Raw genomic sequence first — 19,050 nt, forward strand, 5'->3', positions numbered from 1 at the left:
TTTTTCAATGAAGAGCTGGACTCAACTGCTATAATGAGTTAACACGGTCTAGATGTGTTTTAGTATTAAACCCAGCAGAGATCCCCATAAGCTGTGTGCGTGGATGGGGCATTACACACTCTGTACACTTGACACTATGAAGCCCAGTGTTCAAGACCCCAATCAAATCTCATTGTGACAGGCATTATAGGATTATCCCTGCTGCCACTTCATGGTCACGTGGCTGCAGCCTCTGGCTCGCACACACACACGCACGCACGCACACACACACGGACACACATTTTACATCAGGGATCGGTGAATGGCTTATGGCCCTACATCCCCACCGGCTACAGCCCCCCTTGTTCTCCCTCCCTCACACACACACTCCTTCACCCTCACTCTGCTCAGGCCAGGCCTGGGTGAGTACTGCAGCGTGCTTCCGGTGAGAGGGGAGAGAGAGGCTGATGGGCATATGGTCTGGTCCCTGGGCCTGGTCACTGTCAGGGCTCAGCTATCCACAGTCAGGAGGATGTATGGAGAGGAACATGGAACACTCACTGCATGGTCACCTCACCACTCCAGGTACAGATGTAGGATTTTCATTTAAGCCAGTTTGCTACATCAGGAAAATAATCCTGCAGCAACAGGAAATGTGAATTATTATGTGGGTTATAATTAATAGACATTTTTGTAGGGGTTGATAGATTTTTTACAAGGGAAAACCAAGATTAAAATTGGAAGTCTGAAAGTGGAAATTACTAACTTCAGAATACTTTTTAAACTTTGAATACATTACAATTAAAAACATTCCTGCATTGCAGTAAAGTTCTCTTGCAAGAGGATGGTCAAATTAAGATCTTACATATGTACAGTCAGTCAGAAACACATGTCACGGGGAAGTATTCTGTAATTCTATGACTGTTGTACTATAACTGTAGTACTTTAGTACTATAACTCTCAGAATACAACTGTACAATAGATTTTGACTACTACCCTGTTACACATACTTTTACATAGCTGGTGGAAAGAGAGAGGGATTTCATGCAGTAGATTATTCCACCACACAACAAACTACTCTGTTGTCTGTTTACTTTTTAAACCATCCCACTGGGCAAAAACTGGTTGAATCAACGTTCTTTCCACGTAATTTCAACCCCCCCCAAAACAAAATCTATGTGATGACATTCAATCAACGTGGAAAACTGATTTGCAAAAAGTAATGAACGTAAAGGCATTTCATCTTTTAACTTTTAACGTAAATCCAATGACATGGTGACATTTTTTGTTGATTTCATGTTGAATTCACGTTAGTTGACAACTCAACCAAATGTAAATCAAAACTAGACGTTGAACTGACGTTAGTGCACAGTGGGATGGGACTGTGTTTTGAGAGCAGCCGAAGTAAAGCTGCAGACGGACTGCTCACAGAACAAAGTTTTGTGTTGTTCGTTAGTTGAATTAATGCTTTCTGACTTAAAAATATGATAATTTTAGCTGTGTCTGAAAATAGACACACTATTATAGATACATATTGATGTGGTAGCCCACATGAAAAAAATACTACAGTTTACGATAGAGTACTACAGTACTTACTATAGAATTCTGTAGTTAACTGTAGAATACTATACTACACACTGTAGTATCCATCGATCATGTGTATTACTTACTATACAATGTTGTAGTATACTGTAGAATACTATAGTAAATACTACAGTATTATTGGGAGAGAGAAAAAACTATGTAGTAAATACTACAGTACAGTCCGCAGAAACACTAAACTTTTTTTTAAATATAGTTAATACTGCAGTATTTTATTTGCATATACCCTGCCCATTCCCTGCCCCGTATCCGAATTTGTGCCACCCATAAGTATATTGTGTACAAGTTATAGAAAGAGCAGAATCTCTGAATTAGCTGTTCAGACCCCAGTCCTACACACCTACCTACTGACAGGTTATGGACAATTTGCTCTTTTAGTATTTCCCCAGTAGGTTTCCTCAAGGAGAAAGCCTCCACTTCTATGTCAAAGATAATAAAACAAAAACACTATAGTAAATATTACAGTTAAGTCTGCAAAAACACTACAGTAAATACTATAGTGTGTAAATATAGTAATGCTACAGTATTTAAACCATAGTATAATATAGTATTTTTAATATGGAAGGCCATATTGGTAATGTAAAAGGTCAAATGAAACCATGTATTATCGTTAATGTGTATCAATTTATCTTTTATCTTGAGTCTATTCATACAAAATTGGGAAAACTGCAGATTCATTCATTTGCTCTGAGAGTTTACTTTGTCACAGACCTGTCTTCTTTTTGGGAAACTGTTACAAACAAAAACTATAGGATAATGCCTCCTTTGTCCACAAGGTGGTGCTGCTACCAAGTGATTCCATTCCCACTTATACGGGTCAGCCTGTGAAATCTACCTCCTCATTCATCTTAATGCTTAATACTTAGATCACTATCTGAACATCCTCTTTCAACTCTCCATATGGTTGAACTGTTCAAACAGAGTGATGACTGTAGCAGAGAGGTTGCCAGTCATCAAGCTCAGTCAGTAGACTGTAGAAGGGTGATGAACTTCATAATGGGGCCACTGAGTTTTTTAATGTGTTGAAACTGTCCTCTAAGAAGGTTATATACACATGTAGGATCTTAATTTGAGCCAGTTTAACACATTCGGAAAATAATCCTGCAGAAACAGGACATTTTAATTATTAGGTGGATTATAATTGATGGACATTTTTGTAAGGGTTGGTACATTTTTCATAAGGGAAAATCAAGTCTGAAATTTCTAAGTGGAAATTACAATTTTCAGAAGCATTTTTAAACCTCAAATACACTACAAGTTTTAAATGTCCTGCATTGCAGGAACGTTCTCCTGCAACAGGGTGATGAAATTAAGATCCTACATCTGTAGAAGGCAAATAGCAGAGTTTATGAAAGCGGCACCAATGTCAGCTGCCGTCCAGCTTCTGCTGCTACATAGGTATTACATTTTATTTTATTATGATGATTTAGGATGAGGTTGAATTCCTTGGCTTATAGTGTCTTGTGATTCCTTCTTGATATTGATTGGTGGATCATGGGAGAGCCTATAGCAGCAGAGAGAGTGTTAACCGGCCATGCGGTCTGCTGACAGATAGGATTTGTGCTAGCAGGCAAAATGAATTCTCAGCAAAAACAGCAGTTAATGATTAAAGGGCTTTATCAAGACACTGTGATTGATTTACGTGGAGCATTGGGTTAAATGTTTATTGATGCAATTGTTTACTTATTTAGTGTACAGACATGGGGCTACTTGAGCTTTCCTCCTGCACGGTGAAAAAACAATTAGGGGTGGGTGTGTAAGAAAATATCCCAGTGGTAGTCTAAGTTTTAAATGTCAAATCCTTGATTGTTGAAAGTTATCTACAAACAAAGTGTAGCATATTCCCTCACAACTTATTTTAACGGCAACTATTAAAATATCTTTATTGCCCAATAATTTTGGGGTTATGGAGGGTGAGCAAATTTAGGCCCTAGAACTTTATCATTGCCCTTAGACCAAACAGTCATGGGTCAGGACTATGAGAATATTTCAGTTGTTTCAGATAACTATTTTAACAATCTCAGATGTTTTTCATATGAAGATGTATGCATATTCACTTTTTCCTTCTGTAAATCCACAAGGAGGAGTTGAGTCCTGGATTTGTGAATAGTTAAAACTGGTAAAACTGCATGTTTTTGTATGGCACCCTAAACCTTAATTTGCTGAGAAATTGAGAGTAATTGAAAGGTCAATCCCGTGGACAGTAGTACACAGCAGCCTTTTGCTTTTGGTTTCCTCCTCTGTACTTGAATGAAAGATTTTATTTTATTTCACCAAGTTAGTATCATTGAGAGAGACCTATTTTTCAAGAGAGACCTTGCCAAAATAGCATCACGCAGCGATTCAAATATAATTACACCCTAAAGCACAAAGCACTACAGAGTAAAAACCTACATTTACACATTGAACAGGCAATAATTATCTGGGGAGGTGTGTTGCATCTAGGGGTCAAAACATTGACAGACCCCACTAAACTGTCCACCATAGATTTGAGCCTAGCTTTGAACTCATTCAAGAAGACGAACTCATTCAAGAAGACGAGCTCCTGCAGTGTTATGTCCTTTTGTAGCTCGTTCTAAGTGGAAGGGCCACTCTGAAATAAAGGGATAAAGCTCAGGACAGAATTATAGAGAGCTCTGAAATGTACTATTGGTGCCTCAATCATAACTCTCTGTTGTTTTCTGTTCCGTTCTGAGATGGCAGACTAAAAGCTGCCTAATGTAGGCCCTCTGAACAAAATGTAAGTAACATGTTCCTACTGTGTAGGCCTTGTTCACACTGGCAGTTTGAAGTGACTGAAATCCGATTATAAACTGGAGGGTTTGAGCCCTGAATGCTGATTGGCTGAAAGCTGTGGTAAATGATATCCTATACCATGGTTATGACAAAACATTTATTTTTACTGTTCTGTTTGTAACCAGTATTATAATAGCAATATGGCACCTCAGGGGTTTGTGGTATATGGCCAATATACCACGGCTAAGGACTGTATCCAGGCCCTCCTCGTTGCGTCGTGCATAAGAACAGACCTAAGTCGTGGTATATTGGCCATATACCACACCCCCGCAGGCATTATTTGCTAAATTAGAATCTGATATTTTCCTGCAGCCAAAAAGCACATGGAATCGGATATTTCAATGAAAATTTCAAACCACCTTCATAGGTGGTTTAAAATCAGATACAAATCTGATTCCTGGCCATGTGACTTGGGTTTGAACGGTCAAATCGGATTTATTTGACCTCAAGTGTTTTTAGACTTTTATTAGGCATATCTTGGCGATTGCTAGTTACACTGTTGACAGTTTGACAACAAAGTGTGGTAGCTAAATAGCTTGTTAATTGTTTACAAACAAATGAGTGAATGTGCTAGTAAACTAAACAGCTAGCTAGTTAGCTAGTTGACTGCTGTGACTAGCCAAAAATGACTCGTTTTGGATGTTGGATCATCTTATCCTTTGAGGCTATAAAAGTTCTTACACTATGATTTCGAACATTCTAAGCAACTAGGAAACTTCCATGGCAGGAATTATTGCCACCTTAGCTTGCTGCACAACATCTTCTGAGTGAGATGAAGCAGGATCACCATCACCAATCAGCCAACGCCACCACACACACACCCACCATTACTATGACAACTAGCGTAGCCATCAGCAAATGTCTGAACACACACACATCTGATTTGTTCACTTGTAACTTGCTGTTTGGACAGTCAGTATTCCAAAAGGGATTTGAAAAACAAAGCATTGAGGCCTACAGTCTGAACAAGGCTTGAGAGTCTACTACTACTGCAAGTTTTAGATTCAATGTTGTTCCAGACATTTGCACAAAATGGTTGTGTCAAAGCATTGATTTCACCTCAGCTTATTTTCTTACTGACAGCTGTTTTACCAAACAATCTACAGGAGGTGTCGGTCAGTGCTAGCTAAAACAGGGGGAAGGGGTATCAAGTCAACATAATTACCTTCACTAGTAAACATAACATTTCAATTGCATTACCAAAACCAAAGCAACGACAAAAACAGCAAATAAGAATAATTTCAACAAATGTCAACATTAACACATTAAGTCAACAATTTTCCAACGGCACAGACACAGTGATATTACCGCTGGTCAGCCAAAGGGGCTTGCAGTTGCACAAGCTGTGTGATTTGTAGATAGTTATCATCTGTTGACAAGGTCTTCGCCTGCCATGACACTACTACTACACACATGGTATCTCCTACATCTAACACACACAGACATACAGAGCAGCGCAGGCTCAACACTGGCCTCAAGTATGCTGCAACAAGCACATTGTTAATGTCTCCGTCCTTCTTTCATTCATCCTATCAACATCTACAACAGTGTAGAATACACACATCATAAACACTCACATGTGCCCTGTGCTGGAGCTCTCCTAAAAATAAATATTTTCCCATACAGTATATTCCAAATATCATTGACTCTTGGTTTTCCTCCAGTTGTTGTCTCCACTTATTCTCTTTTAGCTTCAGTAGCTCTTTCCAATGGGATCGGACGTGTGGAATGAAAAAGTCATTCAGTGGAAGGTACAAATAGGCAGTGGTTAACAGATGGAGTTTGGTCAGTGGTCGGACTATTCAGATTCCTATTCAGAAGACAGACAGGACTTTGTTCACAACTGGAGTTTGAAGTTAGTTTCAAAGGGGAGAATTACACTAGTGTTACATCAGGTCTCATCAGAAGTCAGTCTTTTGACTTTTAGCCCCGGGCTGTTTGTGTGACTCATTATAATACTGACAGGACAGAACTTACATGAAGACGTCATACACACATCAACATGGCTGCTTCAGGTGTGTATGACGAGGACTGACTGTGTCAAACGGGAGCATGAGGGAACATGTTATGTCATGTTAACCCTTAATAACAAATATTAATCATCTTGTTGAGAACACAGAAACAAACTATTTGTCTAGAAGACATTTCACTTTTGGAGTTTTATGGACTGCATGTTACTGCAATGGTCTAGTCTTCTGGTGGCTGTGTTAGGGTCTGGTCCCGTGTTAAAACAGACTAAAGTGAACTAGTTAAATCAGGAGGCTTCTCTGGTTACTCTATGATAAGATACTCTGGAAGCTGGTGGAAATGTGTGCGCTATGGGAATGTACCTATTAAACAGGGACTAATGTTAATTATAAACCGGGTGGTTTGAGCCCTGAATGCTGATCGGCTGACAGCCGTGGTATATCAGACCGTATACGACGGGTATGACAAAACATGTATTTTTACTGCTCTAATTATGTTGGTAACCAGTTTATAATAGCAATGAGGCACCTTGGGGGTTTGTGGTATATGACCAATATACCATGGCTAAGGGCTGTGTCCAGGCAATCCGCTTGGCATCGTGCATAAGAACAGCCCTTAGTTGTGGTACATTGGCCATATACCACACCCACTAGGGCCTTATTGCTTAAACATACAACCTGATATGATAGAACTCTCCAGATTTGCAAAAACATGACAAATTAAATAGTTACTAAGATTATATATTATAATTCAAGATTATATTTTGAGTACTATGACATGTTATCCTGTTATCATTATGTAAATGACATGTAAATCGTGATAAAAATCAAAATCAGTTACTAAAACGTTATGTGAGTTTAAGGTGATGATCCAAAATGTTTCTATCAGTATCTTTCTAAACGTGAACAGTCTGTCACTGCCTGAGTGTGATTAAGAAAGTCTTAACCTTGCAGATTACACTTTATGGAGCAGTATATGATTGCTCTTGGAGGAGTTCACAGAAAATGAAGACGTGAGCTGGCGATAATAAAGAAGTTTAATGGCTATGGAGATAAGACTTGTTCTAAGTGACTCGTTCTCTTTATTCCATCACACAGATTTCCCTCTAGCTTCACCATCATTACTGCCGTGGTGAATGAGCAAATATGGGCCCTTGAAGGGCACTCCAACAGAGTCTATGTAGGTGTCCAAAATGTCACCCTATTCCCTAGTGCACTACTTTTGACCAGGGCCCATAGGGCACTATATAGGGAATAGAGTGATCATTACTGCCTTGGTGCTCAAGCAAACATGAGCAAATGTGGGCACTTGAGAGGCGTTCCTCTAGAGTCTATGTCTACCTAAGATGTGGAGAAGCAAACAATGTAATGACCTCTGTTCAGGCTTATTAAACATGGACACCCAGAAGCTCTGGCGAGGCCCTAGATTAGTTGTATGTTCTATTTGACCACCTCTTGTCATCCATTGATAAAACATTTTGTTATTGGTTACAAATATTCCTCTCTAAAGTTTAAAGAAGACAAGGTACTTTGGTGCCGTTTTGTTTGTGATGCTAAACTTGTTTTCATCCATCTAACAGGTTATCCTGGATAATGTCATTCTACCAAACATGAATCAAGATGGTGTCTCCCATATTGGCTTCTGATATGATTTGGATCAATTTTAGTCAATATTTGATCTACTCTACACTCTCAGGCGGATCACAGTGACCGACTTAACCACAGGAATGTTACGATGGTAAACTCGGAAGGAGAGATTTTATTTTATGAATCCTATATGCTCTGGGTGGGTGGTTCTCAAGTTCACCAGCCTGCGTTTAACTGCTCTGAGGTCTCGGTGAACCCTAGATCATTGACCTGTGGTTTGTAGTGTCCTGGCACGTTCCCTTCTTCAATTACAACACTACTGTTTACCATGGCACATTTACTCATGCAGTGGGGCCACCTTATTTGCGTATTCTGCAACATTTATTCTTCTAAAATCAGTTGCGTTACAGGCCGGGGAAACAAATGTTTACTGTATTCGAGTTAATACTCGACTGTATTCGATGTTTAATGTCATTTTATGAACATATAATAGTAAACTTTAGAGTATTATAATACTTTTCTGACAGTGCATTCTATTCTTAAATTCTTGTTAAGCCACTTTACATTGTTAATCCTGCTGGAAGCTTTCTAATACGTTACTTGAACGTATCCCAATGCGGTCCTACAAACATAGGCTCCTACCATCACAAACCAATGACATTAGGCTCCTACCATCACAAACCAATGACATTAGTGACCAAAAAATGCTCTAAAAGCCTTCAATTTGACGTTAAAGAGCAAGTTTCTGAAGAGTTGGGTCACACTGCTTTGGTATGTAACGTGCGTACAGCATTTTGTGAAACAGTGAACTCCTTTGCATAAAGGCAACAAGTTATTTTCAGCAATAGTTATTTCCCTTGTTTATTACGAAATAATTAACTGAGATTTACCAGAGACATATTACATTTGGAAATACAGTACCAGTCAAAAGTTTGGACACAACTGCTCAAACAAGGGTTTTTCTTTATTTTTTCAATTTTTAACATTGTAGAATAATATCAAAACTATGAAATAACACATAGGGATCCATGTAGTAACCAAACAAGTGTTAAACAAATCAAAATACATGTTATATTCTTCAAAGTAGCCACCCTTTGCCTTGATGACAGCTTTGGACTCTTGGCATTCTCTCAACCAGCTTCACCTGGAATGCTTTTCCAACAGTCTTGAAGGAGTTCCCACATATGCTGAGCACTTGTAGGCTGCTTTTCCTTCACTCTGCGGTTCAACTCATCCCAAACCATCTCAATTGGGTTGAGGTCGGGTGATTGTGAAGGCCAGGTTATCGGATGCAGGACTCCATCACTCTCCTTCTTGGTCAAATAGCCCTTACACAGCCTGGAGGTGTGTTGGGTCAGTGTCCTGTTGAAAAACAAATGACAGTCCAACTAAGCGCTAACCAGATCTGATGGCGTATCACTGCAGAATGCTGTGGTAGCCATGCTGGTTAAGTGCGCCTTGAATTCTAAATAAATTACCGACAGTGTCACCAGCAAAGCACCATCACACCACCATCCATGCTTCACGGTGGGAAATACACATGCAGAGATCATCCGTTCACCTACTCTGCATCTCACAAAGACACGGCGTTTGGAACCAAAAATCTCAAATTTGGACAGATTTCCACCTGTTTAATGTCCATTGCTTTAGTAGGGGTTTCTTTGCAGCAATTCGACCATGAAAGCCGGATTCACGCAGTCTCCTCTGAACAGTTGATGTTGAGATGTGTCTGTTACTTGAACTCTGTGAAGCATTTATTTGGGATGCAATTTCTGAGGCTTGTAACTCTAATGTACTTATCCTCTGCACCAGAGGTAACTCTGGGTCTTCCTTTCCTGTGGCGGTCCTCATGAGAGACAGTTTCATCAAAGCGCTTGATGATTTTTGCGACTGCACTTGAAGAAACTTTCAAAGTTCTTGAAATGTTCCGTATTGACTGACCTTCATGTCTTAAAGTAATGATGGACTGTTGTTTCCCTTTGCTTATTTGAGTTGTTATTGCCATAATATGGACTTCTGTATACCACCCCTACCTTGTCACAGCACAACTGATTGGCTGAAACGCATTAAGAAGGAAAGAAAATCCATGTTCATTGAAATGCATTCCAGGTGACTACCTCATGAAGCTGGTTGAGAGAATGCCAAGAGTGTTCAAAGCTGTCATCAAGGCAAAGGGTTTCTACTTTGAAGAATCTCAAATATAAAATACATTTTGATTTGTTTAACACTTATTTGGTTACTACATGATTCCATATGTGTTATTTTATAGTTTAATGTCTTCACAACTATTCTACAATGTAGAAAATAGCAAAAATAAAGAAAAACCCTTGAATGAGTAGGTTTGTACAAACTTTTGACTGGTACTGTAGGTCTGAATCCAGAGTGTTGGCAGGCCCCCTCATAATGCATTACTTCCTGTTGAGCTGCACCTCTCTTCACGCTGAGTATACATTTGATTAAGACATTTAGCTAGAAGGCTAAAATAATCGGTGTGCTTTCAGATTGCAATAAGAATCCATTTGATAAGATGCTTTTTTGGTGCTGAAGGCGTGGGAAAAGAGTGTCTTGGCATTCTTTGGATGGCCTACAAGTTGAGCTTCCAATTTTTTGGTCAAAGACATTCAGTTATCTGAAGGACAACTGGTTTAAACTGGCAGGAAACAACAAGAGGTGATGTCAAGCAAGTAAAGCACAATGATTTGGCTGAGATTCAACATTTTATGTCTCTCATAGTATAATCGTTGATCTATTACTGACAGCACGGTGGAAAGAGAAAGAAGGAAGGAGAGAGGGAGGAGAGAGAGAGAAGGAAAAAGATTGAGAGTTCCAAGTTATGTTATCTTTGAGAGAAAAACAACTGTGATACACCAATAGAGGAGTCTAGTTAAATATCAACTTGACATGCACCCCACCCCTCCTCTGGTTAGCAGCCTAACTGGGAGGAGGCTCCTCCCGTCAGTCACAACCAGGCTCCTCATGGCCTCCTCCTCCGGAGCTCTGGAGGAGAGACTGTCCCCATCGCATACTCAGCGGTATCTCTAGCTACCTTAATGAGGAGGAGCTTGGCCAAATATGGGAGAAGGGGGAGGATGGGTGCAGGGGGGGCACTTCGCCTCTTGGACAAATCTTTTTTCCCCACTGTCAGGTAGCTGAGAGGGAATTTGTTTGTCCAAAGAACTAGTAGACATGGATATGGCAGACTATAGCGATGCCCTGGACCCAGCCTACACCACCCTGGAGTTTGAAAACATGCAAGTGCTCTCCATGGGCTCAGGTGAGTCAGAGTCAAACATTACCTGGTTGAACTTTGAGACTTTTAGCTATTAAACTGGTCTTGGTAGAGGATGGAACACCAGGATAGTGGGTTTGATTCCCAGGACCACCCATACGTTAAACTTTTGGACAGGTCAGTTGTGGACGGAGGGTTTTAGTTGTTGTTATCAAGAGCAGCTGTCAGTTGTCCATCTTGTATTGGATGCTGATGGATGATAATGTGCTTCTTTCCTGATAATATTATCCCCTCTTCTTGCAGTAGTAAAACATTCAGGGGTTTTGCACAATACACCCAATGCATCTGGATAATTTGGTGGTGAAACAACCATTTGGTAGAGAATTACCTTCTCCTGTTGTAACATGTAGATTGTTATGGTATAGTGGTCATATTTCACTTAAGATAGAATTACAACGAATAGATATTCATACTATGCGATAGTGATTTAAGAGACATGGACATCTCTCTCTTGTTACCTACATCTATGTTATGCATTTTGAGGTCCATAAAATGAGAAAAACATTTCACAGAGTTGTGTGACAGCATGATATATGCTTTTTGAAAGTGAGAAATTGTCCTTTCTAGTCTCCCATGACGTTTGGCTGTGAACCTGATTCTAAAATGAAACAACTTCCTCGCAGGATGAAAAAGCAATGACCCTTGAAAGACAATTACATTGCATGGCCAATATCATCTTTGATATGCCTTAATTATTGTACTGTTTAATCCTCACAAAATTCAATTGTTTTATGATACTTAAACAGCATACAATACAGTGTGTTGTTTGTTACTAGTTTAATTACAGCTTTACTGCACAGGTATTAATAAGAGTAACTTAATGTGAAGTATAAGAGTATAAGAGTATAAGAGTATAAGAGTAACCAGCAATGCCACTGACTTTAATGTAATCACCTGATGCAGTCAACCAATCAATGTCGCTCTCACCTTTTGAAATGAAATGAATCAAAATATCTGTTTTCTTTGAAAGTATGTTGGTTAGTTAGTTAGGTCATTCACTATTGTCCCTCTAAGTTATATTCAGTCAATATATTGATTATATTAGTCGATAAATGAGGACTGAGAGAGCTAAGAGTAAAAAAAAAGAATACATTTTTCACATTTTGTAGAAAATCATTCTGGTTAAAGTAACAAATGATTTAAATGAATGACCTTTCCTCTAGTTCTCTCAAACTGTTGACCACTAGTCTTTCCATAACATCCATCCCTACACTCGCTCAGGTTATCTTCCACCAACATAGCAATTCATTATTTAATTAATTTATATAGCCCTCATAAATATCTATTCGTTTTGATTTTGGATCACATAACTGCACATATCCTCTGTCTCATGTCCAGCATTGATGGCCCAAAGAGCCCCTGACTTGATAAGGAATATCTCTCTCTATCTCTCACTCCATACTCGCATAGGGTGATACGCACATCTAAAATATACTGTATAAAATATGTCTTTATCTATTGTTGCTTCAGACTCCTCGCCGGCTGAGAGTGCCAACATGAATGCAGCCAACCACCTCGGAGCGGGCACCCTGTGTGCCATCTGTGGGGACAGGGCCACGGGCAAACACTATGGGGCCTCCAGCTGTGACGGCTGCAAAGGCTTCTTCCGTCGGAGCGTTCGCAAAAACCACATGTATTCATGCAGGTGAGGTTTAGGCCAATATTACACACAAGAGCAAAGACAGTGACCATCATATCCTTGGGCAATTACAATAAAATACTATTAAATTCAACAAGTTTTGGGATTGGGATACAGTACCTGTACATAGATGGGGTGTTCATTGACAGTTGCAATATCAAACTGATGTAGCTAGGCCTTGAGAGAAAGTGATAACCAATAGATTTCAACCTTCTACAGTAGGTTGCAATAGCACTGGCATATTCAACAAGAGTCTTCTAACTGCAATCTACTCAATAAGCCCTTAATAATCAAGCCCTCTTCAAACTAACTTCCCAGGTTCAGCAGACAATGCATTGTGGACAAAGACAAGAGGAATCAATGCAGATACTGTCGATTGAAGAAATGCTTTCGAGCTGGCATGAAAAAAGAAGGTATACAATTCATTCAACTTCATTCAAATGGTAATTAGAATTTAAGAATGACAACATTGAGAGAGGCCTATGTAGCCATATTGTGTTATTACGTATTATACTCAGTCTCTACACAATTTGATGACACTAGCAGTTATGATTTAATCATCTCTGGTAAGGTATATCCTAGAACTAGTCCCTATCGTAGAGCTGTAGAGAGGAGCAGAGTCATTGGGACTGCTCATGGCTCAGAGTAGGATATGTTGCAAGAGCCACGAGAGCAGCACTTTGTTAATGTTCACTCCGTGATTCACTGAGTTCTATGACCAGCTTATGCTGAGCGAAAACTTCTGTGAGGGAGTTATAGCCACAAATACTAATAAACACATCAGCCCTGGGAGAATGTTTTCTCCCAATGCTGTTCTGAGTCAATGCTAATAACCCACTAGGAACTGTGAATGACTGTCAGATAGTCTATGCACCGTTTATTACATGTTTTTTTTCGACTGCATATGGAATGGCATATTTGAGTTGAATGACTTTGTAGGTTTGTGAAGTGAGTTAGAGTGTGTCTGAGAAAATGGGGAGTCAGTCCTGACTAAACCATTTCTAGTGAACAATAGAGTATTTATTCTATTCTGATAGCCGCGGTTTATGTTTCTATTGTTTCTCAGCTGTACAAAACGAGAGAGACAGAATCAGCACTAGGAGATCTAGCTATGAAGACAGCAGTTTACCATCTATCAATGCACTTATCCAGGCAGATGTACTCTCAAGACAGGTAAGGCCTATGGATATGGCTTTTCGATCGAAATCATGTAAGCATTTAAAACTCATTTTTAATTGCCCCAGAGGTTTTACTGAATAGAATGGAATGGAATTTAATTTATTTTGGTTAAATAAATTATGTTTATAATTTGGCTATGAGTATATAGGAGACTCATTCATTTTTAATTCTGTATGTGTAGATATCCTCACCTGGACCTATACTGAATGGTGACATCAGGACAAAAAAGATAGCGACCATCACAGATGTGTGTGAATCAATGAAACAGCAGCTGCTGGTGTTGGTGGAATGGGCCAAGTACATCCCTGCCTTCTGTGACCTGCCCCTGGATGACCAGGTAAGGTTGCATTAGATTTAACAGGTTAGACTAAACCATACTACTCTCATTCAGGGTTATTGCACTTTAGGGGCTGTTTTGTCCTGGACTAAAAAGCATGCAATTTAAGGCCAGAAACAGGTCTGATAATGACATTATTGGGATTCTTCAAAATAACATCTTGAAGCTATGTGTCCTGGGAATATAAAGCTCTTCACTCAGCATTTTGAGTATGGAGTGCTGCTGCTGTTTTATGACCTCCAAATCCAGTTAGAATATGATGAGCTAGTTTGATAGTTGTATCTCTGATCAGAACTATTCCAGAATCATTAACACCGTGACAACCAGGGCTTTGGTAACTGATTTGCTGATGTTGAATTAGTGAGGGATCCAACAGGTGTATCTTCACACTTACTAGACTCTCTCTCTGTGAGAATCTCTGGTTAGCTCTTCAGTGACCTTAAGGGTGGAATGAAAAGTTACTTGTTTAATGGTTAGGTATGAGTGGCAGAAGTGATGTAATATTTCCCATGTCTTATCAAATTGGGGCTCCCGAGTGGCGCAGCGGTCTAAGGCACTGCATCTCAGTGCTTGAGGTGTCACTACAGACCCTGGTTCGAATCAAGACTGTATCACAACCAGCCGTGATTGGGAGTCCCATAGGGTGGCGCACAATTGTCCCAGCGTCGTCCAGGTTGGGCCGGTGTAGGCCATCATCGTAAATACGAATTTGTTCTTTACTGACTTGCCTAGTTAAATAAAGGTAAATAAAAAGTTAATAAAAAATAAAATGCATTGTTTCATAGAGAAGTTCAGAGGCTGTGTTTTGCTGCAAGACAGCTTCAAGGTTAAAGCTACTCACTGGGCACAGACGTCAGTCAGTTCAACCTGTAGTTTGGATTTACATTTGGTTGAGTTGTCAAGTAATGTGAATTCAACGTGAAATCAAAAATTCACCATGTCATTGGATTTCGGTAAACATTTCTATGAAAAAAAAAAATCCCTTACGTTGATGACTTTTTTCAAATCCAATCGGTTTTTGACGTTGGATTCAACATCATACATTTTTTTTAATTAAAATGAAATGCAAACAACGTTGATTCAACCAGTTTTTGCCCAGTGATTAATAATGAAAAGGCTTTCCTTTATTTCAGGTGGCATTGCTGCGAGCCCATGCAGGAGAGAATCTTCTGATTGGAGCTGCAAAGAGGTCTATGTTGTACAAGGACCTCCTGTTACTAGGTAAAGTCAAGATATTAGCTACTGTACACCATCTAATTGCTCCTGGGTCATCATTAATAATGGTAGACCCTGGCCGTGACCCCATTCTCCGAGGGTGTCTCAGGTGGATTTGGTATATGCAAAAATCACATTTCCAATTAACGCATGCATATGGTAACTGATACACACTTGTAAAAATATAAGCACACACCAAAGTAATATTATTATTATAATTACATCATGTCATATAATAGTTATGTAATATAATAGACTAGTTATATAAGAGTTATGCTAGCAATATGATATTTGTTTGGGAGGGGGTTCAAAATCGTCGAAAAATCACAGAGTGATTCGGTATACATGACATTTATTGGTTTCTGTTCCTTATAGGAAATGACCACATTATTCCCCGGAACTGCCCGGAGATGGAAGTGTGCCGGGTAGCAGTGAGGATTCTGGACGAGCTAGTGCTGTCCTTCCAGGAACTCCAGATAGACGACAATGAATATGCTTGTTTGAAAGCCATTGTTTTCTTCGATCCAGGTATTACATGGAACACAACGTCACTTTTAGAATGAACAGCCTATCATCTGATTCAAACAGTGAGACATCATATGAAGCATTCTAGGGCAGTAACATTTATGTTGCAAAACAAAAAACGATGTAACCAGTGAGTAACTAAACAAGTGACTAAGAATGCCTGTTATATGAGCAACGTGTCCAGACAGTGAGTGACCAAGCTGTTGACCAAATGCCTACTCTCTCCTGCTCCAGATGCCAAAGGTCTGAGTGACCCAGGTAAGATCAAGCGGATGCGGTACCAGGTTCAGGTCAGCCTAGAGGACTACATCAACGACCGGCAGTATGACTCCCGGGGACGCTTTGGAGAGCTGCTCCTGCTGCTGCCCACACTACAGAGCATCACCTGGCAGATGATCGAACAGATTCAGTTTGTCAAACTCTTTGGCATGGCCAAGATTGACAACCTGCTCCAAGAAATGCTCTTAGGAGGTTAGACATCTTGATATTGTTACAAAAAAACTAAAAAGTTTCAATCTATTGCCAAAAGTAATGCCAAAATAATTTAATACAAACAACTTTCCGTGAGTTCTATTGGCTAGTGAAGTTTACAATCTTCAATAGGATAGAATCTAGTTGGTTATCATACTCTATTACCAATGGACAGTGAAGGACGAAATTAACTGTTTGGGGGGTTGGTGTATGTTGTGTTGTTTTCATCAGGATCTGCTAATGAGGCACCTCACACACCTCACTCGCTGCATCCACATCTGGTTCAAGAACACCTCAGCAACAATGTCATCGTTTCAAGCAACATGGCTACTTCCATCCACAATGGCCAAATCTGTGAGTAGCAATAACTACATGCCAGACCCCAAATGTCCAACTCTAATTGTTGGTTCCCCAGAGACAGATTAAGCCTAGTTCTGGATTAAAAAGCACTGAAAGCTGTGTCCGGGACACTGACCCCAAAATTAGACAAAAAACGCTTGAGATTCTCAACCAACGATGAGCTCAGTGGCATCAATCCACTGCCATGTGCAACAGAGTCAGGTAGTTGGAAGGACACACAAGCTTGGCAGAATAATCCACTAAGAAGTTTTTCAGAGAGACTAATCAGGCTTACTTTGTCAAAGAAAACGTCTGTTATTTTTTATTAACATTTTTAATGCCCTCAGAAAGTTTCACAAGCGTACTTATTCCTTGTCTGAATATATGTATACGTTTTTCAAGTAATGTCATGCCACAAGGTAAATATGTTGATTTGTTTGTTAACCTGACCAGCTGCATAGTTTAGTGAATTCTTACACTAATTGATTATTTCTGGTTTGTTGCAGCCACTCCTGGAACCCCAATCCCCTCTCCTCCCACAGCCTCCAGTTCAGAACACTATAAGATGGCTCAAGGGGTTATAGCCACTGTGCCCAAGCATTCTATCTCCATCCCTCAGCTCACCATCACCAAGCAAGAAGCCATCTAACACAGAACTGGACCCCACAAACCCATCCAACAAAGCATTTACAATTTTACCATCTTCGCTAGCATCTCTGTTTCTCTATAAACATGCTCAGTATAAAGGTGCAACAACAATTCTCACATGTGAGAAATACATATTTTCAAAAAATCTCAGGAGTGTACTGTACAGTTGGGATACATTAGTAAACTAACCCCCACCTGAGGTACAATACCTACGGTAGGCCTACTCATATTATTGCATGTAGTATCAAGCTGAAACTGCAAACGGCTAGAACAACCTCATTCATGGACAATATGATACAGTATGCTCTTTAACAAACAGTACCAGTCAAAGGTTTGGACACACCTACTCATACAAGGGTTTTTCTTTATTTTTACTATTTTCTACATTGTAGAATAATAGTGAAGACATCAAAACTATGAAATAACACATATGGAATCATGTAGTAACCAAGATAGTTGATGACAGCTTTGCACACTATTGGCATTCTCTCAACCATCTTCACCTGGAATGCTTTTCCAACCGTCTTGAAAGAGTTCCCACATATGCTGAGCACTTGTTGGCTGCTTTTTCTTCACTCTGCGGTTCAACTCATCCCAAACCATCTCAATTGGTTGAGGTCGGGTGATTGTGAAGGCCAGGTCATCGGATGCAGGACTCCATCACTCTCCTTCTTGGTCAAATAGCCCTTACACAGCCTGAAGGTGTATTTTGTGTCATTGTCCTGTTGAAAAACAAATGATAGTCCCACTAAGCGCCAAATGCTGTCCTTTAGTAGTGATTTCTTTGCAGCAATTCAACGATGAAGGCCTGATTCATGCAGTCTCCTCTGAACAGCTGATGTTGAGATGTGTGTTTCTTGAACTCTGTAAAGCATTTATTTTGGCTGCAATCTGAGGTGCAGTTATTCTAATTAATTTATCTTCTGCAGCAGAGGTAACCTTGGGTCTTCCTTTCCTGTGGCGGTCCTCATGAGAGCCAGTTTAATCATAGCGCGTGATGGTTTTTGTGACTGCACTTGAAGAAACTTTCAAGGTTCTTGAAATGTTCTGCATTCACTGACTTTCATGTCTTAAAGTAATGATGTATTGTCGTTTCTCTTTGCTTATTTGAGCTGTTCTTGACATAATATGGACTTGGTCTTTCACCAAATAGGGCTATCTTCTGTATACCCACCCTACCTTGTCACAACACAACTGATTGGCTCAAACGCATTAAAAAGGAAAGAAATTCCACAAATTAAATTTTAACAAGGCACACCTGTTAATTGAAATGCATTCCAGGTGACTACCTCATGAAGCTGGTTGAGAGAATGCCAAGAGTGTGCAAAGCTGTCATCAAGGCAAAGGGTGGCTACTTTGAAGAATCTCAAAATATAAAATATATTTTAATTTGTTTAACACTTTTTTGGTTACACATTATTCCACATGTATTATTTCGTAGTTTTTATTTATTTATTTTATTTCATCTTTATTTAAC

General features: G+C 39.6%; 1 protein-coding gene and 1 long non-coding RNA gene across 3 annotated transcripts; one reads left to right on the forward strand and one right to left on the reverse strand.

The window, feature by feature from the left end:
* LOC115165573 (uncharacterized) lies at positions 1–6,707 on the reverse strand. The gene is made up of 2 exons (XR_003870201.1): positions 5,955–6,707; positions 1–617 (listed from the first exon to the last, which is right to left on the reverse strand). It is a non-coding gene; the product is annotated as an uncharacterized LOC115165573 (long non-coding RNA).
* Positions 6,708–10,920: 4,213 nt separating this feature from the next.
* On the forward strand, positions 10,921–17,723 carry LOC115165574 (hepatocyte nuclear factor 4-alpha-like). Of its 2 annotated transcripts, none has more exons than XM_029718772.1 (10): positions 10,921–11,205; positions 12,691–12,865; positions 13,178–13,302; positions 13,926–14,032; positions 14,220–14,375; positions 15,509–15,596; positions 15,966–16,118; positions 16,350–16,586; positions 16,818–16,940; positions 17,432–17,723. In XM_029718772.1, exons 1-10 carry the CDS (start codon positions 11,118–11,120, stop codon positions 17,572–17,574), a joined length of 1,395 nt encoding a protein of 464 aa, XP_029574632.1. In that variant the 5' UTR covers positions 10,921–11,117; the 3' UTR covers positions 17,575–17,723. The 2 variants fall into 2 exon arrangements, with proteins under 2 accessions (XP_029574632.1, XP_029574633.1); XM_029718773.1 differs by having other exon boundaries at positions 10,926–11,205; positions 13,178–13,272.
* The last annotated feature ends 1,327 nt before the right edge of the window (positions 17,724–19,050 follow it).

Source organism: Salmo trutta, chromosome 28 (genome assembly GCF_901001165.1).
Source record: "Salmo trutta chromosome 28, fSalTru1.1, whole genome shotgun sequence".
Taxonomy (NCBI): Eukaryota; Metazoa; Chordata; class Actinopteri; order Salmoniformes; family Salmonidae; genus Salmo; species Salmo trutta.

Coding starts and splice junctions, on each gene's coding strand:
- LOC115165574 (XM_029718772.1), top strand. CDS start 11,118: ATGGATATGGCAGACTATAGCGATGCCCTGGACCCAGCCTACACCACC. Junction 15,597..15,965: donor CAAGGACCTCCTGTTACTAG/GTAAAGTCAAGA, acceptor TGTTCCTTATAG/GAAATGACCACATTATTCCC. Junction 16,941..17,431: donor CATCCACAATGGCCAAATCT/GTGAGTAGCAAT, acceptor GGTTTGTTGCAG/CCACTCCTGGAACCCCAATC.